Consider the following 26,752-nt stretch of genomic DNA (forward strand, 5'->3'; position numbering starts at 1 on the left):
GCTGTTTTAAATTCATTGGGCCTCCATGTATTCCTGAGAAGCTGATATGCTTCAGTGTTACATTGAAACTGATTTTTGTTTTTGTATTTCCTGACTGTTGATGACCAGAGATGTGTGTCTTGTCTTCTCTAGCCACACTCATCTGGAAAATCCAGGCAGAAAACAAGAGGGACTTACCCCAAAGGTGCTTTTCCACGAGGCAACTGGACTCTTTTTTTTTCTTGGAAGACATTTTGTTCTCATCCAAGAAGCTTCTTCAGCTCTGACTGGATGGTGGAGAATGGAAGGATTTATACTCTTGGATAAATTCTCTCATTCCCCACCATCCAGTCAGAGCTGAAGAAGCTTCTTGGATGAGAAGTGAAATGTCTTCAAACAAAAAAACAAGAAAGTACAGTTGCCTCATGGAAAAGCACCTTTGGGAAAACTGACCTGAATGATTGAGAATCTCCATAGACAAGAGGGACTTACCATTTCAATGTGTCTCAACAGACTGTAAGTAAGTGACCATAAGCACACAGGTAACACTACACTGGGGTTTATGATAACAGTGCATACTGATTGCAGGATGTCTATTGCTTAACTTTCTACCTACATCCTGGTATAAGATAGAATACAAAAACTTCTTGTTTTTCTTTTGTACAAGATATTTAACCACTGAAAATTGTTTTGATTTGATCTATTCAAATCAAAATGATATCTGAAAGTATATTAAATACACAACTTTTTTGGCATATCCTACTAGACTGTACATTAATTACGTCCTTGTCTGTGACTTAGTGAAAATGTGTATGAAATTATTGTCAAAGAATCTTGGTTTGTATATATGAAGTGAAAGGAGACACATATATATCACACATGACAGGCTCACTGAAAAGAAAGCAAAATATTCTATTTTCTTACATTCAAAAGTTCATCTAAAAGCATTGGCATTTGTGTATGTATGTATGCACACCAACACACACACACACACTCAAACACACATACACACACTCATGCTGGACATTCACTGTATACATATATAAGCAAGCATAATACTATTACATTACTTTTAAATGATTTCAGTAATACCAATTTATTCATTCTATTCTAATTGTGTATCATTAGTAGTAACTTTACTATTGTATGTTAGCTAACACTAAAATGCACTTTATGTCTCTAGAAGTATCCACATGATCTAATTAAAAAAGAGTATCACAAGTCATATTTCTACATCCTTATGTGGTATTTGTGCAGTAAGTGAAAATAAGTATAATTATAAAGAGTTCTGTGTTAATGAAAATATGCAAAATTATTAAGCATGTTCAAGCAGATATTAAACTTACCCACAACATAGATGTGGTCATGAAAAGTTGTAGCATTCACACACTTTGCTTCAACAGGCATAGGTGTTTTTAAGCACCAGTTGTTTGTTGTTGGATCGTAACATTGTATATTGTCAGTAGCCAACTTTCCATTGGGTCCTCCTCCAATCACATAGAGTTTCTTTTTGTAACTGGCTGCTCCAAATGAGCTCACACTGATCATGAGAGGAGTTGCCTTTATTAAAATCAAACAAATAAAGTAATTTAGGAATGTGTTAAAATTAATTTTTATTTTATGTGTTTTATTCTATTAGGGAAATAGATTACACAATTAAGTTGAAATCCAAAGTTAAAAGATACTAGTTGATTAGGAAGAAAAATATTACAATAATAGAGAAAGAATTAAAAGTGGCTCCAAAATCTTTGTGAGTAAGAAAAAAATAATGCAAAACTTCATGGGGTAAGAAGTCAAAAGTTAACAACACAGTTATGTTTGAAAGAAGGAAGGAAGAAGCATAGATATGAATCTGTGGAATAAGAGATTCAAGTCTGTACTTGCCAATGGAATGACTTTGGGTGGCTTTGGGCTAATCATCATTCCTGAACCCATTTTTTTTCCACAGGAGTAAAAACAGTGTACCAACAGTGTACCAACAATATTATAATAGCTAGAATAACAAGAATTGTTATTTTTCAACAGAGTTGGACTAATTGTGCAGGAGTTAATTATATTGCAAAGCACAATAAGTAAATAAATCTGCATCTGCACAGGAGGAATCTAACATAGAATTCTAGAAAATATTTCTTACATAGAATGGAAATGCTATTTTGAAAAGAAAGAATAGAAAGTTTTTGCTTATAAATGGAAAATCGGTTTCTTAGGAAACATGTAGCTAAACGTATACCTCTGTTTTAATTTAGACCCATAAAAATTGACAAATGAAGTAAAATACACACACTGCTATTTTTGCATTCTCAGTTTCATGAATTCATACTAATGTAAAAGTGGGAAACAGGAATTGAGAGTAATGGTACAACATTACAACACTGTCTTTGAGCACTGGTTTGCTCTGACTTGTACACCCTCTATGCAGGCTGCATCTAAAAACAGCCTGGGATTTTTGATCTGCTTTGAAGATCTTCACCTGCAAGAGCTGTTACATGGGGCGTGAAAAACAGATGTGCTAAGTTCTGTATGTCTCTCTTGTCTAATCTACATTCATGCTGCACAGCTGATAATGGAGGACAGAATAAAGTTATTTTAATACTCAGTGCATCCGCTGGCTAGTTCTACACTGTATTATAAATGCAGACTTTAAAAAACATTTCTGGTTTGTGTGAAAACACTATCTGCCCGTTCACTTACATTAAAGTGGTGTTATTTTGGTCCTGTTTTCTGTTTCACTAATACTGAAAGTACAGCTATACTCTACCTCAGACCAACAGTTGTGAAAGGAATCATAAATCTCCACACTGTTAAGTCTTTGTACACCATCAAAACCACCAAGCACATACACTTTGCCGCCCAAAACAGCCATTTTGTGCCTCCATCTTCCAACATTCAAATATTCAATTTGGATCCATTTGTTGATGGATGAATTATACTTCCAGACTTCATGCTGTGTTTCTTTTCCTCCTGCAGCGAATAAAAATCAAATTCCACTTTTTTCAAAGATCCAGAACATATTCTCAACAACGGTTTTTGTTCACACGCTCTCATTAGGCTCTTGTCTATTTATGCTGTTGTCTATTTTTTTTTACTAAGATTTTAGTCCTTATTGCTTAAGAGATAAACAGAGCTAATCTCAAAAAGCTCTGACACATTTTTTTATTCACAGAATTTAAATACATCATTATGTTTTTAACTGGAATGCATCAATAATGACATACTTGAAAAAACAGAAGACTTTTTTATCTATTTAGTTTAATAATAAAAAATAAAAACAACAACAACAACTTTATTGTCACTTTGAATGTTCACCAATTGGCATACATCAAAATGAAATTTCGTTGCATAGAGCTCTAAAGGGCCACCACCTCCGATAAACACTCCTTGTTCATGGCCAGCTCAAGTTTCAGAATGTCCATTTTAGTCTCTAGGGAGAGAACAGGACAGATGGAAATGGAGCTCCATGTGGCTTAGCCCTCAAATTAGCTTGTATTCCTCCAGGACAACCTTGTCTCCTTTCCTTTTTCTGATCCTGTCTCTTCCACCTTTTCCTTAAAGGGGCCTCACTCCTTTTCACCCCTGGAGCACGCTGCCACCGCCTCCAACTGCTCCAAAGGCCTCTCTCCCTTCCTCTGGGCCTGCCAACAGCCTCATCCAGTTCCTTCACTCCATAAGCCCCGGGACCTCTCCTCCTCTGCCTCCTTCGGAAACAGCTCTGATTTGCAATATAATCTGTTGCTGTCCCAGCAGTCAGATCTTGCTGCCCGCAGAACAATTGCAAACAGTGTAAACAACTTTTAACGGTCCCACCAACAGTTCCAAAACAGCTAGAAACTCACCATATCAGCAAAGATTGTTGATCATATGTTACCTTTGTCCCACTACATTGCTCAAACACATTAAAACCTTCCCGATCATGTGGCCTATATCCCTTATATCCCTCCAAACCTTTTACCTTCAAGAGCCAATGCAGCCAGAGTCGATCCAGGTGCCGCCATCTTAGATAAAATTTAGATTTATACCTTGCCATTTCTTCAAGAGCCAAAGTGTATATATAGTACTCAATATATATTTTTTTTATTAAATTTCTATACCGCCCTTCTCCCGAAGGACTCAGGGCATATATAAATAACAATACAAAAATTAAAAAGAGATTAAACAAATGCCCAATTAAAATACAATAACAATAAAAACAGTAAAAAAAACCATTAAAAAACCCTAATATTCCCCATCAGGCCAGACCAGCTAGTTCAAATAAGTGGTTCTTCAGCCCGCGCCGGAAGGAGCGAAGGTCCGATGCCATCCGGAGCTCAACCGGCAGTTGGTTCCATAACGCCAGAGCGCCCACAGAGAAGGCCCTCCCCCTGGGGGCCACTAGTCGACATTCCCTGACCGGAGGCACCCTGAGGAGGCCCTCTCTGTGGGCACGCACAGGGCGGAGGGGAGTTGACGCCGGCAGCAGGTGGTCCTCAAGGTATCCCGGACCCATGCCATGTAAGGACTTAAAGATCATAACCAAAACCTTGAACCTCACCCGGAAGACAACTGGTAACCAATGCAGCTCGCGGAACAAAGGTGTAACATGGGAGTACCGGGAAACTCCCAAGACAACTCTCGCGGCTGCATTCTGTACCAGTTGGAGCCTCCGAGTGGTCTTCAAGGGAAGCCCCATGTAAAGAGCATTGCAGTAGTCCAGGCGAGAGGTCACGAGCGCATGAGTGACCGTACACAGGGCATCCCGGTCCAGATAGGGCCGCAGCTGGCGCACCAGGCGAACCTAGGCAAAAGCCCCCCTAGTCACGGCTACTATATGGTCTTCCAGAGTAAGTCGTGAATCTAGGAGGACTCCCAAGTTGCGAGCCCTATCCACGGGGGGTAAGGACTCACCCCCCATAAAAAGAGATGGAATATTTTGAATGTCCCGGGATGCCGGAATGCACAGCCACTCTGTCTTGTCAGGGTTGAGTTGAAGTCTGTTCCTCGCCATCCAGGCCCGAACCGCCTCCAGGCAACGGGACATCACATCGAGGGCATCACTGGGGTGGTTTGGGGTCGAAATGAAAAGTTGGGTATCATCGGCATATTGATGATACCCAACTCCAAAACCACGAATGATCTCACCCAATATTTTTCTACCAAAAAGTATTTTCTATTGTTTAAGAGTGTAACTAAAAGGTCCTGTTATGTACTGGGCTTTTGGGTACCACACCACGTGTGTTGCTGGAGAACTAGCAGTTCTCCAGCAACCCAGACAGGCCATCTCCGGGCCTGCAATTGGTCAGCCTCAGGCAGCAAGCGCAGGTTCAATCTTATTGGTTGCTACCATAGGGCTTGGCTATATATTGGGGCTGGGAGTGGCTCAAGCCTAAGTACAGTTCCAGCTTGAATAAAAGAATGAGTTTCTCTGTACTCAGCCGTGTGTCTTCATTCCTACTCACCAGAGCCCACAACAACAGTGGCGACAAGGATGGGATCCTGCTTCACCGTTTAAAAGGGCTGAAGTTATCGAGGGGTCGGCAATACACACTGGAGGGAAGAGGCATTCCCCCCCCTCTAGGCCGGCTAGTAAAGCTACAATAGCGGCCGCGTGCTCAGTGGATGCATTCCCTGAGCTCAAGAAGCAGGATCCAAGAACGCAGGAATCGAGGAAAGATGCCGAAGGTCAGCAAGCTCAAGAGAGTTCGATGTAAAACATCCTGAAGAATGGCTGTCTTACCTCTCGCAAGTGGAGAAATATCTACAGGTGAACCAAATTGCAGAGGAAGGCCTAAAAGTCTCAACATTGCTGTGCGTGTGTGGACCAGCTGTTTTCGACCTAGCAGAAAACCTTTTCGCACTGACGCCCATCGAAGCAGTATTGTTCGCAGACATTAAGAAGCTGACGGGGCATTTTCAGCCCAAGATGTCGGAAATGGTGTGGCATTTTAAGTTCGACCAAAGAGTGCAGCTACCCAGTGAGACAGCTTCAGAGTTTATCGCGGGCCTAAGGCAGGCCGCATGCCTTTGCAAGTTTTCAAACTTAGAGGAACGACTGAGAGACTGACTCGTCTGTGGCCTTCGAGACAGAACCCTTCAGCAGAGACTGTTTGCTAGACCCAATCTCACATTCCCCAAGGCACAGGACGAGGTCATGGCCGACGAAGCCGCCGGGGGTGCAGTGCAGACAGCGCAGCCCACCAAACCTTCAAAGATTGAAGATTCTGTCCATCTTGAGGTCGCCAAATGCATCAGAGAATCATCAGAAGATGAAGAACCCGAAATCAACAAGCTCCAAAGACAACCAAACGTGCAAAACCACAGCATCCACCAACGACAGAACGATTACCTAGATGTAAGGGTTGTGGAGGCAACCATCTTCGTGCCAGTTGCAGATTCCGCTCGGCCATGTGTAGAGCTTGTGGAAGGACCGGACACATCGTGGTGGTTTGCAGAGCCCACCAGAGAGACAGGCCACCCAAACACCAGTCGGAGGAACCGACTAGGAGAGGTACTGGGGCCCAGGGTCCAGTTAGTGAGGGGTTCTTCAGAAGCCGGAGGAGCGTTTGCCGCACCGGGGCTCATCGATCTTCGCTCCTTCCGTTGCGATCTAAAGACATTCTTATTTGAACAAGCCGGCCTGGCCTGATGGGGGATTGGTGGGGGTTTTTATTGTTATTTTAATATTTGTATTTACTGTTTTTAGTGGGCATATATTTAATTCTTTTTTAACTTTTGTAACTTTGTATTTTTTATTCTTGCCCTGTTCACCGCCCTGAGTCCTTCGGGAGAAGGGCGGTATATAAATAAAATTATTATTATTATTATTATTATTATTATTATTATTATTATTATTATTATTATTATTATTATTATTATTATTATTATTATTATTATTATTATTATTATTATTATTATTATTATTATTATTATTATTATTATTATTATTATCGTCCCCTCAAGCCTAAACTCAAGCTCTCAATAGAGCTATAAGGAGTTCCATGTAAGATAGAGTTGGACTCCGGCTCAGCAGTATCTATCATTTCACAAGACACATTCAATTTTGTGTGTAGGCGCAGTAACCAGTGGGCTAAACTAAGGCCCTCAGATATTATTCTAACAGATTTTCAGAACGCTCATGTTAAAGTTAAGGGTGAAGCCACATTATTAGTAAAATTTAAAGGGTTTTTGGGGCACCTGGATGTCATAGTAGTAGAGGGCCAAAGAACGAGTCTTATTGGACTTGATTGGTTTAATGCTTTAGGCATTCAAATTACAGGCATTAATCATACACAAACAGCAGACCTCATGACTGTTTGTGAGGAATACGCAGATGTTTTTGAGTCAACGCTGGGGACGTACACTGGGCCGCCAATTTCTTTCAAGTTAGATCCTAACGTTGTGCCAATTAGGATTAAGCCTCACAGGGTCCCCTTTGCCCTAAAGCTCAAAATCAATTCTGAAATTGATAAGTTAGTAGAACAGGGCGTATTACAGCCTGTTGATGGGGAGGGAGTGGGAAACTCCTATTGTCACCCCCCCTGAAGTCCAATGGAGGAGTGACAAGTTCGCATTTGCGCATATTATAAATGTACATTAAATAAGGCCCTTAATCAACATGCTTATCCAGTTCCTGTGGTCAGCCATATTTTAGCCTCTTTGCAAGGGGGAACCATTTTTGCTAAACTTGATTTAGCGCAGGCGTATCAGCAATTGCCGGTTGACGAGGCCACAGCCGCAGCTCAAACAATAGTAACTCACAGAGGGGCATTCAAAGTCAAACGCTTGCAGTTTGGTGTCAGTGTTGCACCATGTATTTTACAAGGGATTATGGAATGCACTCTTAAGGGTATTCAAGGTGTCTGCCCCTATTTTGATGATGTTCTCATTGCCGGGGAATCCCCAGAAGTGTTGGCCAATAGGCTCAGGGCTGTTTTGCAGAGGCTCTGCAATGCGGGCCTCAAATTAAAAAAAATGTAGTATTGGGGTCTCATCAACGGAATTCTTGGGGTTCTGTATCGATGCTAATGGAATTCACCCCACTGATTCAAAAGTGAAGGCCATCAAAAAGGCTCCAAGGCCTAAATCAAAGGGAGAGCTGCAAGCATTTTTGGGCCTCCTAAATTTTTATCACACATTTCTACCTCATAAGGCTGCGACAGCAGAGCCCCTCCACAGGCTGGTTGATAAAAAAGCCTCTTGGAAATGGACTAACCAACATGAAAAAAGTTTCCAGGACCTGAAAGCCCTTCTATCAGAAAAGTCCACAGTAAGTCATTACATAGAGTCTAAACCTGTATGTCTTGCATGTGATGCATCTCCCTATGGGGTGGGGGCAGTCTTAAGCCACATAGAGAAACATGGGAAACAAGTTTCTATTGCGTTTTATTCTAGGACCTCATCTTCTGCTGAGCGCAATTATTTATTTATTTATTTAATTAATTAATTAATTTAATTTAATTTGTATACCGCCCTTCTCCCGAAGGACTCAGGGCGGTGAACAGGGCAATAAATACCAAAATACAAAAATACAAAAATTAAAAACAGATTAAACCATAATGCCCAAATACAATAAATAAATTACTTAAAAACAATAATTAAAACCCAACCCCATCAGACCAGGCCGGCTTGTTCAAACAAATAAGTTTTTAGATCACATCGGAAGGAGCGAAGGTCGGGAGCCATCCGGAGCTCAACCGGTAAACGGTTCCAAAGGTCAGGCGCACCCACAGAGAACGCTCTCCCCCTGGGGGCCACCAGTCGGCATTCTCTGACCGGTGGCACCCTGAGGAGGCCCTCTCTGTGGGAGCGCACTGGGCGGAGGGAAGTTGATGCCGGCCGAAGGTGCTCCCTAAGGTACTCTGGACCCATGCCATGTAGGGCTTTGTAGGTCATTACCAGCACCTTGAATCTCACCCGGAAGGCAACTGGAAGCCAATGCAGCTCACGGAGCAGAGGTGTAACATGGGAGTATCGGGAGACCCCCAACACAACTCGCGCGGCTGCATTCTGCACCAGTTGGAGCCTCCAAGTGGTCCTCAAGGGCAGCCCCATGTAGAGAGCATTGCAGTAGTCTAACCGAGAGGTCACGAGCACAGATTCATAAAGAAGCCTTGGCCATAGTGGCTGAAGTTAAGAAAATTCATGATTATTTATATGGCAGGGATTTCACTATCTACACTGAACACAAACCTCTTTTGGGGTTGTTCACAACAGACAAACAAACTCCCCACATACTATCTCCAAGAATGCTGAGATGGTCTATATTTTTGTCTGCATACAATTTTAAGTTAATTCATAAACCAGGGAAGGAAATGGGCCATGCAGATGGCCTCAGCAGACTACCACTGCCACTAATGGATCCTGATCCAGCTCCTGCTGCTAAAATATTGTCCATTCAGGACTTGCCTGAGTTTCCCCTCCATGCAGGGGATATTGCTGCTGAAACTGCCACAGATAAAATTCTGAGCAGAGTGTTGACATGGGTATACACAGGCTGGTTGGAAAAAAGTCCAGGCCCTGAATTTCAAAGTTATTTTGTCAGGAGACATGAGTTGTCTGCGCACAAGGGCTGCATTTTATGGGGCAACAGAGTCATTATACCCACTTCATTGAGGGACAGAGTCTTACACTCTTTACATGAAGGCCATCCAGGCATTGTAAGGATGAAAGCCTTAGCTAGAAGCTACCTTTGTTGGCCTGGCTTGGATAAGCTGTAGAGGATCAAGTACATGGTTGCTATACTTGCCAGCAATCTAGGCCTGAAATGCCTCAAGCCCCAGTTCACAGGTGGGAAGAAATGCATACCCCCTGGTCCAGGGTTCACATAGACTACCCTGGGCCTTTTCAAGGACAGCTTTTCTTGATAGTAGTGGATAGCCACTCAAAATGGCTGGAAGTAGTTCCAGTCCCTAATATGACTACTGCTAGGACCATCCAGGTGCTGAGAAAACTCTTTGCAACACATGGGTTGCCTGACGTTTTAGTTTCTGATAATGGGGCTCAATTCACTGCTGCTGAGTTTCAGGCTTTTCTTAGAGCTAACTTCATCAGACATGCTATGTCTGTACTGTTTCATCCTTCTTCGAATGGACAAGCCAAACGCATGGTGAGGACAACAAAGGAGGCGCTCAAGCGTATTATCACAGGTGACTGGCATCACAGATTGGCAGATCTTTTGCTCTGCCAGCATTCTACACCCTGCACTGCTACAGGTAAAAGTCCTGCTGAGCTTCGTTGGGGAAGACGTTTAATTACTAAACTGGACAGCTTGCATCAGCATCAGAAGCCTCTAGACCAAAACCCCCAAGGGGGCTGCAAATGGGTGATTGGGTTTGGGCCAGAAACTATGGGCCAGGAAATTTATGGGTTCCTGGTCAGGTGACCAAGGCATCCGGACCCCTATTTTACGAAGTGGGGTTGGAGGGAGGGCGACTGGTCAGAAGACACATCGACCAGCTTAGAAAAAGGTTTCCAGAACGGTCACTAAGTGAGGACTGTGGCATAAGTCCCTCCCGAGGTCCTCAAACTGGCACCCAAGCCAGCCCACACCAGAACCACCAGGGTTTCCCCTTCTCAGCAGAAGTTGATTCTGAGGAAGAACCAGGAAGGTCAGAAGTGCAACATGGAACCCCTGACCAGGCAAGCCAACCGAATCTCAGCAAGCGCTGTGCCTACTCTGCAGAGCAGACTGACTCTGGGGTGGGCCAACCTGGTGAGGCCAGCCAGAGCGTTTCAATTCCCCTGGACGATGGAGCACAAGGGGACATGGATCTACCCAGCCCACCGGGTAAGCTGGTAGACCGCAAAGTGAGAGGAACTCCAAGGCGTTCCTCCAGGCCACACAAACCTCCGGCATATCTTACAGACTATATTGTAAAATAAAGTGATGTATATTGTGTGACAATTGTACCACTACCTACAGAAACTGGGGCAATTGAAAACTGCATGTAAGCATGTTCATTGAGACGTTGTTTAATCTCTTTGTAGTACTTACTGCATTAGCTAGCCGTTTAGCCGTTGTTTAATTTTATTGTAGTCCTTACTGCAATGGCACATCTGTAAAGGTCGCATAATGTCATTCTAGCCACCTTGAATTCATAAGCATTATTTTATTATTTGTTATTATATATTTTGGTTATTGGGAGTGATTCATAAGTCTTGGCTGTTCTCAAGTTATTAAGGGGATTATAGCCTGATCTTAGGAGGGAGGGGTGTTATGTACTGGGCTTTTGGGTACCACACCACGTGCATTGCTGGAGAACTAACGGTTCTCCAGCAACCCAGACAGGCCGTCTCCGGGCCTGCAATTGGTCAGCCTTAGGCAGCAAGCACGAGTTCAATCTTATTGGTTGCTACCATAGGGCTTGGCTATATATTGGGGCTGGGAGCGGCCCAAGCCTAAGTACAGTTCCAGCTTGAATAAAAGAATGAGTTTCTCTGTACTCAGCCGTGTGTCTTCATTCCTGCTCACCACAGCCCATGACATAACAGGTCCTGTAAAAGTTTGTGGGAGAGAGTGGATTTAAACCTGAGTCTTGGTGCCATTGTCATATTCTTTACATGCCTGCACTTAGAAATAGACACAATTTTTGACCCTACATGAATATTCTTCCAGCATCTGAAAGGTGCAGAAGTGGCACAGAAGTGACATCACCAGTGAGGACACAATATTGGTTCCTATTTTTTGATCAGGGAAAGGATCTGGGAGTTTTAAGAAGCTAAATAGATGCTTCTATTTTGCACTCAAACTTCACAAAAAATGGGACTACGAAATCATAAGTGGCTGATGACCCACAGGTTCTCCATCCATGGCTATACCCTCAACAATCTACCCTGCATAAGAAGAAAAAGATTTGTTTCATGCTATTTATATATGCACTTATAAGTTTATCTATTAATGCTATGTAATGTTTTGGATCTTATTTCCAAAACATACTTAGGACTAATGGGAATCCAGATGGGTCTACTGTGTACTTCAAAATAAAAACGGCCAGATGAAACATTTGCATTCTTGTATGTGCTAAAACACATTTTGGAGATCAAATTCAAAGCTCTGCACAGCCCTGCTATCTTAACTTCTTTCTTTCTTAGGCATAGACATAATAAAGACAGGGAAGGTAAGAGCTATGCCCCACAGACACAGGACATCAAGACTCCTTTTTGCTAAGCACTCTTCAACGCACATTTTTATAAACCTGAATAAATGTGGGGTCTGAATAGGAGCTGTAGCAAAGGGAGGAGGGGGGAGGGGGAGGGGGAGGGGGGAGGGAGGGAGGGAGGGAGGGAGGGAGGGAGGGAGGGAGGGAGGGAAGGAAGGAAGGAAGGAAGGAAGGAAGGAAGGAAGGAAGGAAGGAAGGAAGGAAGGAAGGAAGGAAGGAAGGAGATAGAGAGCGATGCCACCAAAGCTGCTGCAACATCTCTTCCCCAACTGCTTCAAATCAACCTTGCTTCAGCAGCAGGGCCACTGCAAGCAGATATGTAAATTATACATTGCACAAAAGTGCCAAGACATAGGGATACCAAATGATGAGAAAGGTGACAGCCCAATGCCCATTACTGGACACCAGATTGTGGGAAGAAGCCCATCAAGTTACAACCTCATGCAACTGTGAATGTAGGGAGAATGAAGCACCAGCAAACTATAGCTACCATGTGGCATGACTTGACACACTGGAAGCAAAAATATTTACATAAAGGCACCTTATAGGTCAGCAACACTCCTGCTAAACAGCATGGTTTCTTCTGTAAGTAAACCCTTTGGAAACTCTGATGGCTTCCCCAGAGATGCTACCCTTAGGAAGTGGATCAGAGTTCACCTTGCATCCGTTTGTTTGCTTTATTTGCTAATTCACCATTTAGCTCAGTGATTCTTCTTTTCAAAAAAAAAGGCAGGGGAGGGGGGAGAAATAACAAATTATTTTATTCCTTACCTGATATGTAGATTTCATTTCCTAGTGTAACACAAGCGAATTCCACCCATTTTTTATTCTCACTTTCTAATTCTTGTTCTGTGTTTGGCAGTTTTGCCACTTCCAAACGACTGCGTCTCAAAGGATCGAGGCAAGTTACTTCTGATACAAATTTTTCATCCTTTGTGCAACCACCTATGATCATAAAAACCTCAGACTGGAATTCATGCATTCTGGGCTTTGTTCTTCCTGAAATCATCTAAACAAAAACAAAATTAACCAGTATTATCATTATTATTATAAAAATAATAGCAACCAACTACCACCTCCCCCCCTATAAATGTGTAGTTAGTCATAGATACACATGTTTGTAGGGACTAGAAGTGACATATGATTCTGAGGTCAAATGTGGCAGAACTCAATAACTTACTTACAATTTCCCACTTAAGATGTATAGTAAGTATAATTTGGAAGCAATTTTTGAAGATGCTCTGAGCCTTTAAACCGGCACCATTATTCTAGGCTTTAAATACATCATAACTCAAAAGGGTAATAAGGAATTCATTCATAAGTATAATTAATAACAAATTTTTCAGGTAGAAATATAAATAATAACCAAAAAAATCCTATGACAATTTAATAACAGATTGTCAGCAATTGCATAATTTTATGGGGAAATATAAAATTGTGGGGCCACAAAAGTTCACACAAAAATATTTCTGTATGCCAGGAGCTATGTGAGCTTTTGAATATATGAATATATCTCTGATTTAGAGCAAAAAGGGGTAGTTGAAAGCCATGAGGCCATTATTCATGGAACTAATCAAAGTGGCATTTAGCAATCAACTTTCTTACCACAGATAAATCTTTGTATTGTAGTTCCTTTAATATTATTACATTTTTACTCACCTCATTTCCTGATAGATGGTACATTCTGGCTTCCTGAAGCAGAGGAAAGACATCAGGACATTGTCTGATGAGTGGATCTGCTTCAACAGTGTCTACAAAATACCAGGGATCCAGAAGAGGTAAACGCACACTCTCGAGGATATACGGGAGGAGTGGGAGCCTGTCCGCCGTTTTGTAACGCACCCACTTCATAACTATCTGAAAAACTTGAGCTTCTTCAGTAACACAGAGGTCATCACTTTTTAGCATGCTATGTAGAATGTCCGCAGGCAACTCACAGACCTCATCATAATTCACCACTTGTGTAAAATTCTGGACAATATAATTCTTGACTTGCTGCTTCAATGTATCAAGGGAATGAGCATCAGCCAGCCTGAGAATCCCAACACAGTTTTCTGGGTGTAAAGCTTCTTTAAGGAAACTGGAACAAGCTTCTACCATGCGCAAAAACTGAAAGCGTAGGAGAAAGATATCATATAGACCCATTTTCTTGTCTTGTTTTACTGCTCTCGAAAAACCCTAAGAACATGAAGAACAATGTTGGTTGGCGTGCCCAAATTCTTATATTACAATTTCTGCCCATCGTTTTTTGTTACATACAGCAGGGCTTTTCAACCAGTGGTACGGGTACCACCTGTGGTACATTGGCACCTGGCAGGTGGTACACAACCATCCTACAAAAGTGGTAGCAAGGGAGGGGAATGAGCTGAACTGGTGGCAGCACCACACAAGCCTGAGCGAGAGATGGCTGGAGCTGCATGGCTGTCAGGGCTCAACGGAAGCGCCAGGATCAGCGCCAGGCTCCAGCTGGAGCTCAGCACTGATCCTGGTGCTTCTGCTGAGCCCAGAAGAAGCGCCGATCAGCTGGAATGTTGCATCTCCAGGGCCTTGTGATTTACATTCCGATGCTTGTCAACTGATTCATATTTATGACAGTCACAGTGTCCCCGGGTTATGTGAAGTAACCAAAACCTGCTACATCCACCCAGCAGGGGGGGAATAAAAACCAAACACCCCCCACCCCACCCCCACTGCCAATCCTTAATAGAAATGCTCACAACAATGAAAACCTCGGACAGGAGGAAGAGCGCCGCCGGGCAGGCAGGCAAATGTCTTGCTCGGCTGTGCCTCGGGGGGCACTTTTTTCAGTGCCATTGTAACTTCGAACAGTCACTAAGTGAACTGTTGTAAGTCAAGGACTACCTGTACTTCATCACTTTTTTCTTTCTTTCTTTTTTGGTCATCAAGTTTTTGACACCTTGCTAGGTGACTGGTGGTACTCAGATGTTGCCATACCCTAAAAGTGGTACAATGGGTGAAAAGGTTGAAAAGCCCTGACATAGAGTAGTTCAAATTTATTTATGCATTTGTGCATGTTTCAGTTGATGATAATGTTACTTGTGTGGTAGCAATTCATGACTGAAACATTTTCTTCTCACAGTTGACCTTGACGATATTTTGATACAGTTCAAGGAGAACAGGAGAATCAGCAGCCAGGCAAATTTTCACCACCTGGAACCACTGAAGCAAAGTCCTAAATTTAAGAATGTAAGAAGAATGCTGATGGGTCAGGCCAAAAGATTATTCTTTGTAAAGCAATAGCCAACAAGATTTATCCTAGGACTTCACAAGATCTAGTGAACAAGCATTAGAGGACAAGGGTCTTCTCCACAGTTATTCCCTAAATGCAACTGACAGGATGCCTTTGATTCTGGGCGTACTATATATTACCTCAAAAACTGTTAACACTTGCATATCACTCTCCTAAATAGCAAGTTAATGTTTTGCATTTAATGGCAATTCCTACTTTTCAACAAACATTTAATCTTTTATACTAAGATTATAATGAATGCTTATGCAAATTAATCTCAGTAAAATACCACAACAAAGTTTTCCCAGAAATGACTGTGCTGAAGGTAAATTAAGATCTACTGACTGTCCCCTGAATTAGAAGAAGTAGATCAGCAAGGGTTTTGACTCCCAACTGTTTAATAAGGGCAACAATTATGTTGCTATAAAATATGCTCCCTCCATTGTATTCCTGAAATTAAGAAAATGGGAGTAATTTATTTTAGTTATTTTCCAAATAAATATTCTGCTGATAACCCTTGGTAATATTACTGAAATGTATATATAAGGGGTTAGAAGAAATAATTAATAATCCCACCTGATATTGTTAGTGCAATAAGATTAATAATAACATTGCTTGGGATGTATGCTTTTATTAATTATCATTAAAATAATCGATCCAAAAGTAATATTAGTACAGGGGTTAATTTGTTTACATTATACTGAGTTCATGGTTTAATACAACTATTTGATACATTGTTGAAGCTATCAAATTATACAATAAGAAAAAATGTTACCCTGTCTGGACCATGCTGGCAAATTCTTTCTAAATATCCATCCAATTACTTTGAAAGATATCAGCATGGGAATCAGTCTGCCCATAAGGCTGAGTTATACAACCATGTTAGGTGTAAATGTTGGAAGGTAGTACTGGCGGCTTGCTGGCCATTTTTCAAAACCTTCTGCCAGATGTCCTCCATTGAGGTACCAAGTTGTATGAATGTATCATATGCTCCTTGATTACCTTCAGATATCAGAAATAATTCTATTTTCTTCCTAGTATTATAGTAAGATTCAACCATCTGTGTAGTAAGCTTGTATGCACAGGATGAGTCTAGTGCTGGTTCAAATGGTTTTGAAGTGTTTGACCTAAAGATGATGCCTCTCCAGATTTCATTCAAGCAGAACTGGTGAGAGGACAGTTACCTCCAGTGTCCCCTTAAGGGCAGAGCTGTTCTGTCTTCCCACATTCCCCTCTTTCTCAGATTCTGTTTCATGAAGCAACTGCTCAGTTCTGCTTAATAATAAAAGCGTCATCTTGTCTTATGCTTTTGGCATCAAAACATGTTAAGTAAGTCTTCGTAGTACTACATCAGTTTCTTTCTAACAGCTGATGAAACCTCAAAAAAATTGGTTGCTGTACATAAACTAGTTACAGTTAAAGCACAGCATGGTTTTAAAAAGTAATTAAAAGTAAAAGAGAGAAGTGAAAAACCAGAAACAGTTTAATAGGGTATGTAGATTTTTAAAATTATTCACAGGAGAATCTTATGTTCTGAACCATGTCCTGTTGACACATTTAGTTGCTTACAAAAACTGAAAATTAACAGACCTGGTGTATAAACCACTTGTTTCCTGTTTTTTGAGATACATGTATGGAAATATTTAGCTTAGTATTTTCAATGAAGCTTATTTAATCAGTAGTCCATCTGATGTTGCATAATTCATCATATAAGATACCTTTCCCAGACAAATAATAATGATTTTAGCCACACTGTTACTTAATGACACAAGAAGTACAGATAGTGTTCTGTTCAATTCTGCAAGAAAAACTACTAATGCACTTTCTCCCATAGTGAGGTAGGAAGTTTTTAAAAAATCTGAAATAGACCCACTAAAGGAGGCTTGGCATCTGAAAACAAGTAAAAGTCTAAATGCCTTTGCCAAAGTAGCTCTCTAAAACAGAAAAATCTGTAGCCTCAGCCAATGTTGTATTATAACCTCATTTACTATTATACAATATGTGTCCCCTGGTTACCTGAAGGGTGCCCTCATATGTACCATGATACAAAATATCTATCACTGCTCCCATCTTAATTTTGCTAGCTTTGTATGTTGAAGGCCAAACAGAGTTTATTCACTTTTTACTCTTGAATTTATATCTTCCTTCCCAGATAGTACTATATTACTTTTTCCACTAATTTTCCTCACAACAAGCCTGTGAGGCTGTAATCAGAGAATGTGACTGACCCAAAATCACTCATAAGTTTCCCTGACTGAGAATGGACTTCCTGTCAGGGAACCTCCAAAAATTAATGCTGGGGGTCAAGCATTAGACACACACACACCCAAGTCATTGATCTATGATCCCACAGGGTTCTATTCTGTCTTCTATGCTTTATAATATTTACATCTACCACTTATAATCTATTTCCAGAGGTGTATGTTTTCAGTATGCTGATAACATTCAGCTGTACTATACAGTACTGTGCTGACTCCCTGAAATAATCAGTGACCTTGAACACGCCTAAGCTTAGTAGGTTGGATGAGAGAGAAGAATTGAAATTCGTCCCAGACAAAGCAGAGGTGCTATTGGAAAGAAAAAGCTGGAAACTGGAATTTATATACTGTTGGTTCTAGATGTGATTATGCAAACAGACTACGTTACCTGTGGTCTTGCTATCTGCTGTTATTTCATGTGGTTACAGTTAATAAATATGGGGATAATTTGTTTATACAGTATATCTATAAACAGTTTCATTTCATTTAAATGTGCTTGAAAAGCTTCCAGAAACTGCAATGCCACATACACAATTCAACAGTTAAGCTGATGACCCATGCAAGGTATAGAAATCACACAATTAGTACTGATCTTTAAAGCCCCAAAGGACTTAGGACAGAAATGTCTCTCTCACTATGGACATGCCCAGTTACTCAAATCAACAGGAGGGCCCCTTTGAAGATTCCTGCATGATCCAAGGCTGCAAACTGAACGTCTCAGAGAGATTCCACAGCTTGAGAGCTACCAAAGAAAAGGCCATTCCTTTCCCCACCCCTAGGAGATGTCCTTGGTGTTTGCTCTCTGATATGGTGAGAGATTGTGATGTTAAGGTGTTGGACTAAGAGTTAAAAGTTTCAGGTTTAAGTCCTGCATCAGACACAAAAGTTCACTGGGTGATTTGGGATAAATTGTTTTGCTTTAGCTTAATTTATCGCCACAGGATGACACCGGAAAGCTGTACAGGACACCTTCAAAGGATTTTTTCCAGAGAATCTCACCATTATATCCCAAAATTGGAATTGGCTGTTAGACATGCAAAAAAAGAGTTTAGAAATACAATCTTATACATATTTATTAGACAGTAAGTCCAACTAAACTCAATGAATTTATAAATATATTTGCTTTACTTGTGAAAGCAGCCTGATTATCCTATTAATTAATAATAAGTTTAGGGTAATAGTTCCTTATAGTAGCGATCCCTACCTTTGTGGCTTGGCAGTCCAGCAGGGGGAAGAGGGAAACCAGACCACATGAGCAATGGGCTGACATGCATGCATGCACAGCTCAACTTGCACAAGTGGTGGGCCGGTGCGCACACGTATGCATGTGCAACTCAATTTGCGTAAGTTAAGCTGTGTGCGTGTGCACACGCACTGGCCTGCCACTCATGCAACTTGAGCTGCATGTGCATACATGCAAGCCAGACCACCCTTTGCATGGTCCGGCTCCAAATAGGCCACAGCCCAGTAGTAAGCCACAGCCCGAGGGTTGGGGACCCCTGGCTTATAGGGAGGCGTTAAGAAGAACTGCTGCCTAGCAGTTATGATCATTTTGCTATCTGATTTGCTCTGATCTGCCAGAAAAGTGACTCATCCTAGGCATAATTTGACTGTTATCTTGGTCTATGGACCAGAGTTTAGAATGTGTTCTAGTATGACCTTTTGTGATGGAATGTAAACCAAATTTACAAGATGAGGACGTGCAATCCAGAGGTATAACAGATAGCAAAGTTTAGATAGTTTGATTGGGTGGAAGAGGATCAAGTTAGATTCCAAATAGAAATTCTAAGAGTATATCTTTATTGATGCAAGTAATTTACTTTAGTTTGGCAAGATTCTATCTATAGGTGAGCAACAATAAAGGAAATAGCTTATAAGTAGCTCTGCAGTTTGTCACTTATGGGCTTGATGCATGCTCTTCCTGATTTCTATCTACAGCCACGATAAGTTTGATAATTTGGATAAAGGGGTTAACCAATACCTTGCTTCAAGAGATGTTGGCAATCCTGAAAATTATTGTTATAAACCCTGTCTTTAGAGACCCCTCCCCCCAATCCAGGGGGGTTTGATAATTAAGGAGATGTTAGAGACTCAGCTAACAGAAAATGGATTACCAGTCCAAGGCCTGTGCCTTGGTCATTTTAGTGGGTAACATATGAACTGGATGGAAGTCATGCATTCCTCTTGATCCTATTAGGCCTTTTGGCAGCTTTTGATACCATCAACCACAGTATCTTAGAATGCTGAAGAGGCTGGGATTGGGGACACTATCTTTTAGTGGTTCTGTTTCTATCTCAGTGAGTAGTTCATCAATAAAAGAGGTGAGATACATTCAGTGGCCACTTTCTTGTGGGGTGCCATGAGTCCTATATTACATTATCAGTTATAAGTTATTGTGTCTTGTTATTACTGTTTCAGTTTTTATTACATGACTTTGTACTATGTCAATATATATTTATTTAACTTTACAATGGACATTTGATTCATGCTAGATCAGACATGTCAAACACAAGGCCCGGGGGCCAGATCCGGCCCGCCAAGTGGTTTCATGCGGCCCGCAAAGCCATCCTGGAAACAGTGAGGGAACGGCCCCCACTGCCTTGGCCCTGGCCCAGAGACCCTCCTTCTGCCAGAGACCCTCAGATCTTTCCCACTCCTGCCCAGGCCCCCATAGGCACCCTTGATGCAAAGGATGCAGAGCTGGCCACGCCCACCCAGTAGGCCACACCCACCCAGGCCACACCCACCCGGCCCCCTGAGGGCAACCGCAATGCTGATGTGGCCCTCAATGAAATTGAGTTTGACACCCCTGTGCTAGATAATCAAGTAATCATGAGTCCAAAGGTTAAGTGGCTCACACATTTAATTAATTAATTAATTAATTTAAAAAATCTTTAAAATAGAACAACCAGTTAAATCAGTAGTTTCATTGCAACATTTACAATACTTAAAACATTAAAAAAATATTTTGTTGAACTGTATAATTTGCAATATTTGCAAAAAGGTAATATAGGTAATGTGGTCCTCATTTAATGATTGTCTCATTTAGTGACCATTTGAGTTATAATGGTGATGAAAAAAGTAAATTACAATCAGTCCTTGCATTTATGACCTTCCCTGGTCTGAAAAGCAAAGGAAAGCTGAAATAAGATCATCAGCACAGTCACAATTTCATTCAACAACTGCTTCCCACATTGTTAAGCCCTGTTGTACTCAATAAACAAGGACTACCTCTATAGCAATATTTTAAAGAATATATAGTAAGCAGCCATGCTTATAAAGGCTACAGTTTAAATGTAGCAGTTGTAACACATAGGTAAAGGTAAAGGTAAAGGTTCCCCCGCACATGCATGCTAGTCGTTTCCAACTCTAGGGGCCGGTGCTCATCTCCGTTTCAAAGCCGAAGAGCCAGCGTTTGTCCGAGGACGTCTCCGTGGTCATGTGGCCGGCATGACTAGACGCCAAAGGCACACGGAACGCTGTTACCTTCCCACCGCAGTGGTCCCTATTTTTCTACTTGCATTTTTACATGCTTTCGAACTGCTAGGTTGGCAGAAGCTGGGACGAGTAACAGGCGCTCACTCTGCTACATGGCACTCGGGATTCGACCCGCCAAACTGCCGACCTTCCGATCGACAAGCTCAGCGTCCTAACCCACTCATAATAATAACTCATAATAATTAGTCTTATTATGTGCTTTGGCCTGACCGTTTTCCATTAATTGCACGCATTTACTAACCTGAAAAAGGCTGGCAGCTTCAAGGACCTTCTGCACATTTTCCTTGGTAATCAGCACTTTACTGGTATATGTATAGTCCAAAAGAATCTGCATTATTTCTGCATCAACTCCCTTAATAACTATTTTTTCTTCATACTTTTCTTTTAAGTCGTTGCAAAACATTGCCCTAAAGGGGAAAAAATAGACAATTCAGTAAATCTAGAAAATCCAGTCAGTCTGCAAAATGTTCTGGAAATAAGTATGCAATGCCACTTAAATTGCTTCACTTACTATACCACAGCAAGACTTACAATGGAACATTGGGAATTTTAATTTCAGTGTAATCAAACAAATATTCCAATATTATGCCAAAGCAATGGTTCGTTAATATCTCAGAGCAAAGAGATTGTGCTTTTATTTTGATTGAACAAAATATTAATAATTATACCAATACAGATTATTTTATTTTATTTTATTTTATTTTATTTTATTTTATTTTGATTTTGATAATGTTTTTCCCAATGGTGTGGGCACCACAACAGCAGAGTAAGGAGGTTTTTCGTTTTGGTTTGACAAAATAATTATATTTATAAACAATATATTAATAACAGAATAAGAAGGGATCTTGAAGGTCTTTTCATCAAACTCCCTGCTCCAACAAGAAACCCTATACCATTTCAGACAAAATGATTGTCCAATCTCTTCTTAAAAGGGTAGGAACAAGTGTATGAAACAGGTTTATTTTTTGGCCCCTACGCTATTTAATACTGTATCTCTGTCAATAATCGGGAAACTACATTACTTCAGGTTAGTGCCCAATGCCCATTATTAGTCAAAATAAAATTTGTGCTTTGTTATATGTAGATAACTCTTTTCACCTACTACATTGGTTCTGAAATGTCTTCTTGAGACATTAGTTAAATTTTGCCAGAAAAATCAATTCAAATTAACCATGACAAAATTAAGGCTTTGGGTTTTGATAAAAAAAGTACAGATGGAAAATTCAAGATCATGACATGACAGAAGTGAAGAATTTTAATTATTTGGGCATTTTATTTAATTATGCTCTATCCTGGTAACTTCACTGAAAAGTATTACTTCAAAATAGCAAAGCAAAATACAAAAGCAGATTTGTCTAGTGGTTAAGGCAGTAGGCTAAAAGCAAGGAGACTGTGAGTTCTAGTTTCACTGTAGGAATGAAAGCTGGCTGGGTGATTTTGGGCCAGTCACTCTCTTTCAGCTCACAAGTTTAGGCTCACCTGTTGCAACCAACAGATGATCTGAAAAAAAGGGAACCGAACTTGCAGGAAAACACTAGGAAGAAAAAAAATTCTGAAAACAAAATCTACTATGATGGCCTTACTTCAATGTTTTATTCAAAAAAATGGGGCATTTGTTCCTGCAACAATGCAAAAAAATGTACCTCACTTTTATGGGGAACTCCAATTTGAGTTACATTGACCAATAATAACATATTGCCCAACTGCAAGTAAAACTTTTAAGACCTCCTTTAAGTGTTCCAAGTAGAATTCCAGGGATTCTGTTGTTGTTCTCCGGAAACTGGGCAATGTCAATTGAAACAAAGGCTTTGCTAAGCCTGCCCTACAGTATTATGTTTTGGTTACAAACATATTTTTAGAAACAAGGAAGGATTGCTTCATGAAATCCCAAATGATTCGATAGTGGTTTAAACAAGTGATCTACAAGAGCCTTGGTGGAGCAGTGGGCTAATGCCTTTTTAAGTAACACCAGCTGCCTGCAATTAGTGCAGGTTCGCATCCCACCAGGCTCAAGGTTGACTCAGCCTTCCATCCTTCCGAGGTAGGTAAAATGAGGACCCAGATTGTTGGGGGCAATTAAGCTGACTTTGTAATAATGCCGCTTGGGGGTGTGTGAAAGCCCTAATAAGCAGGCATATACATAGAATGAAGGCTACTGCTAAGCTTGTAAGCCGCCCTGAGTCTTCGGAGAAGGGCGGGATATAAATGGAATAAAAAAAAAGTTTGGCACTTATCCTGATGATTTACTTTCCAGCATACAATTATATTAAACAAAAATTATGGAATAATTCAGCACATAAATTAATGGCTAAACCAGAGTTCCATGCTCACCTGTAACTTTTTGAATTAACTACAGATATGGATTCAGCTCCCTATATACAGGTAGCTTAATAATTTATATTTAAGTAATTACAGAATTGTCTTTTCAAGAGCCAAATTATATGCTACATGATAGATTTCAAAAAATCTCCACTCTCAAAGATTTTGCCTCTATAATGGATTGATTTTGAAACAGGGGAACATATTTTATTGTACTATGAATTTCATCAGAACCTTTTCCAGGATGTTATGTGGCCTATTTATAAGATCAAGCAGTCCTGGATAAGTCTTTCCCCAGATCTGTGTTTTATACGTAGTTTACAGATCTTTGTATAGTCGAACACTGAATTTTATTGCCATTTTATTGAGCATGACCCAGGATTTTCTCATATTTGTTTTGTCAAAAATATTACATTTTTAAATCACAAATGTGGCTTTTCTCAAAACAGAACAAGGAATTGGAGTAACATTGATGATGTCCAAAGCACTTTAACTTTCTCATATTTGTTTTGTCAAAAATATTACATTTTTAAATCACAAATGTGGCTTTTCTCTAAACAGAACAAGGAATTGGAGTAACATTGATGATGTCCAAAGCACTTTAACTTTTGACCATTCTATAACACCAGAGCTATTTTCTCTAGATAAAAAGAAAACAAAGGAAAAAGAATGCAGCAAGGTTTCTGAGAGGAATTTCATTGAATGTACTTAGAAACTCCTATATTATTAACAAAGAATAATTATTTTAGCATCTAATATAAAGTCAGTGATTATAATTTAGGGATTTCAGCCTGCATATTTATTAGGCTAGGCTTTAAAATTATAAAAATTGTATGAGTAATACTGATAATAATTTTATATTATGCCTAAAATAAACAAACAAAAAACTCCACAGATAATTTCATCACCAGGAAAGAGATAATAATGACAATATTTGTATATCTCTAATTTTGGAAAGCCTGTAAGGCTTTTCCCTCTGTTTGTTTGTTAGATCTAATACTGAGCCAATTTGATGTTGTGGTTAAAGAGATCAGAGTAGAAATCAGGAGACCATGAGTTCTAGTCCCATTTTAGGCACAGTTACCAGAGTAACTTGGATCAATCACTTTCTTTCAGCCCTAGGAAAGAGGCAATGGCAAACCACTTCTGAAAAATCTTGCCAATTAAACTGCAGAGACTAGTCCAGGCAGTCACCAGGAGTCACCAGGAGTTTGATTCAAAAGCACACACACAAGAAGATTTGGGTTGCAAAAATACAATACAACACTCACTATAAATGCATTCTAGCACCATCCCAAATACAAAATTTTGGGAAACGTATAGAATACAGGTAGATTTAAATCAAGGATTCAAAAATGTAGTTTTATCATCCTAGTTGCTAAGTTGATAGAAGTTTGTACAATCCAATGAAGAGGTCTTATTTTAAATATCTACCTTACCTAAAATAATTGCTTGCTGCTGCAAGGACCACACGGTGGCATGAAAAATGCATGCTGCCAACACACAGGGTAACGTCTGTGAGAGAATTTTCCAGACGGAGATTCTCCAAGCCATTCTGTAGGACCATAGATAAGCCTGTGTCATTAAATTTAACCCTTTCATTCAGAGAAACATCCACAAATTCTCCCATGTTACTGGTACATTCATTTTCCAAAGGCAATACACTTTGATCCTCCAAGTCCTTCTTCACCAAGTCCCCCATGTTTGATCACTAGCACGTCATGGCATTGATACTTCAATTAAAGATAGCCTCTCAGCCTTAGACAAGTCATGCTGCAGATGTAAGACGGATTTCCTGTGAGGGCCTACCCACTTATCTACAGCTGTCACACTCACATAACAGGAAGCCTTGCACTTTCTCATCCTGTTAACACAAACAAAGTCAGTTGTTTTCTAAATCTTATATATTTCAAGAAGTTTTCATATACCTAAAGATGACTTTCATATGCTTTTGAATATGAAAAGACTATAATTTATAACAAATAGTATTAAAACTGTTTTCACTTTTTTTACAGTTGACTGAAATTCATTGTCCAGATATACTGTATCAAACCTTTTAAACATCAAAATTGACCATATGGATGAGGAAATGTACAGTGAAAATAAACTTCGTATTTACCAGTGTTTTAAATTCAAATAACCAGAAATGAAAGACAATGTTTCTCATTAGCATGTGAATGTCAACAGTATCATATTCAGGAGACCTATATACTAACTTTTAAGAGATGGTGATAAATTAGTAAAAAAATAAATGATAAAGGGGAAGTCATTTCTTTTTTTATCCTATATTCTTTTTTCTTTCCTATTTTTCTTTTTCTATTTTTTCTTTTTATTCTTTTTTTAGTTTGTATTAGTTTTTATCTTTCAAATTGTAATTTTAATAGGAGTATAAAAAGGATATCTACATACTAATTACAGCTGGATTTTTCAGTACCTATTTATTTTATATACTGGTAACCATCTGAGTGGCTGTGCATATCGGCATCTCGGGTTAACCAAGCTATTCCATCCTTAATGATGGGGGGTGAGGTGTTACCCCCCGTTGATAGGGCTCGCAACTTGGGCGTCCTCCTGGACTCACGGCTCAATTTTGAAGACCATATAGGAGCCGTGACCAGGGGGGCTTTTGCACAGGTTCGCCTGGTGCGCCAGTTGCGTCCCTATCTGGACCGAGACGCCCTACGCACAGTTACTCATGCGCTTGTGACCTCCCGTTTGGACTACTGTAACACTCTCTACATGGGGCTGCCCTTGAAGACCACTCGGAGGCTTCAACTGGTGCAGAATGCGGCCGCGCGAGTTGTAATGGGGGTTTCCCGATACTCCCATGTAACACCTCTACTCCGCGAGCTGCATTGGCTTCCGGTTGCCCTCCGGGTGAAATTCAAGGTGCTGGTTATTACCTATAAAGCCCTACATGGCCTGGGTCTGGGTTATTTGAGGGAACACCTGCTGCCGGCATCAAACGCCCTTCGCCCAGTGCACTCCCACAGGGAGGGTCTGCTCAGGGTTCCGCCGGTGAGAGATTGCCGGCGGGTGACACCCAGGGATAGGGCCTTCTCAGTGGGAGCACCTGCCCTCTAGAACCAGCTGCCGGTGGAGCTGAGAACTGCCCCCGACCTCCGATCATTCCGCCGGGGCCTGAAGACCTGGCTCTTTGAGCTCTCGGGCCCAGGCTGAGGAGAAATTTTTAATTGGGGTTTTTAAGCGTACAGGGTCAATTTAATATTTTTTAATCTGGTTTTTAACTTTTGTATGTTGGATTTTTAACTCCCTGTAAACCGCCCTGAGTCCTCAGGGAAAGGGCGGTATATAAA

General features: G+C 40.7%; 1 protein-coding gene across 1 annotated transcript in view; it reads right to left on the reverse strand.

Moving 5' to 3' along the window:
- KLHL6 (kelch like family member 6) overlaps positions 1–25,146 on the reverse strand; it is a 29,801-nt gene extending 4,655 nt beyond the window's left edge. The window contains exons 1-6 of the mRNA XM_083363375.1: positions 24,875–25,146; positions 21,358–21,523; positions 13,770–14,219; positions 12,882–13,119; positions 2,738–2,940; positions 1,326–1,539 (exon numbers count right to left, since the gene is read on the reverse strand). Coding sequence (XP_083219501.1) covers positions 1,326–1,539; positions 2,738–2,940; positions 12,882–13,119; positions 13,770–14,219; positions 21,358–21,523; positions 24,875–25,137 — 1,534 coding nt within the window. The 5' untranslated portion in view covers positions 25,138–25,146. The remainder of the gene's footprint in view (positions 1–1,325; positions 1,540–2,737; positions 2,941–12,881; positions 13,120–13,769; positions 14,220–21,357; positions 21,524–24,874) is intronic.
- Positions 25,147–26,752: the final 1,606 nt, after the last annotated feature.

Source organism: Vipera ursinii (genome assembly GCF_947247035.1).
Source record: "Vipera ursinii genome assembly, chromosome: 5".
In the NCBI taxonomy this organism is placed as follows: Eukaryota; Metazoa; Chordata; class Lepidosauria; order Squamata; family Viperidae; genus Vipera; species Vipera ursinii.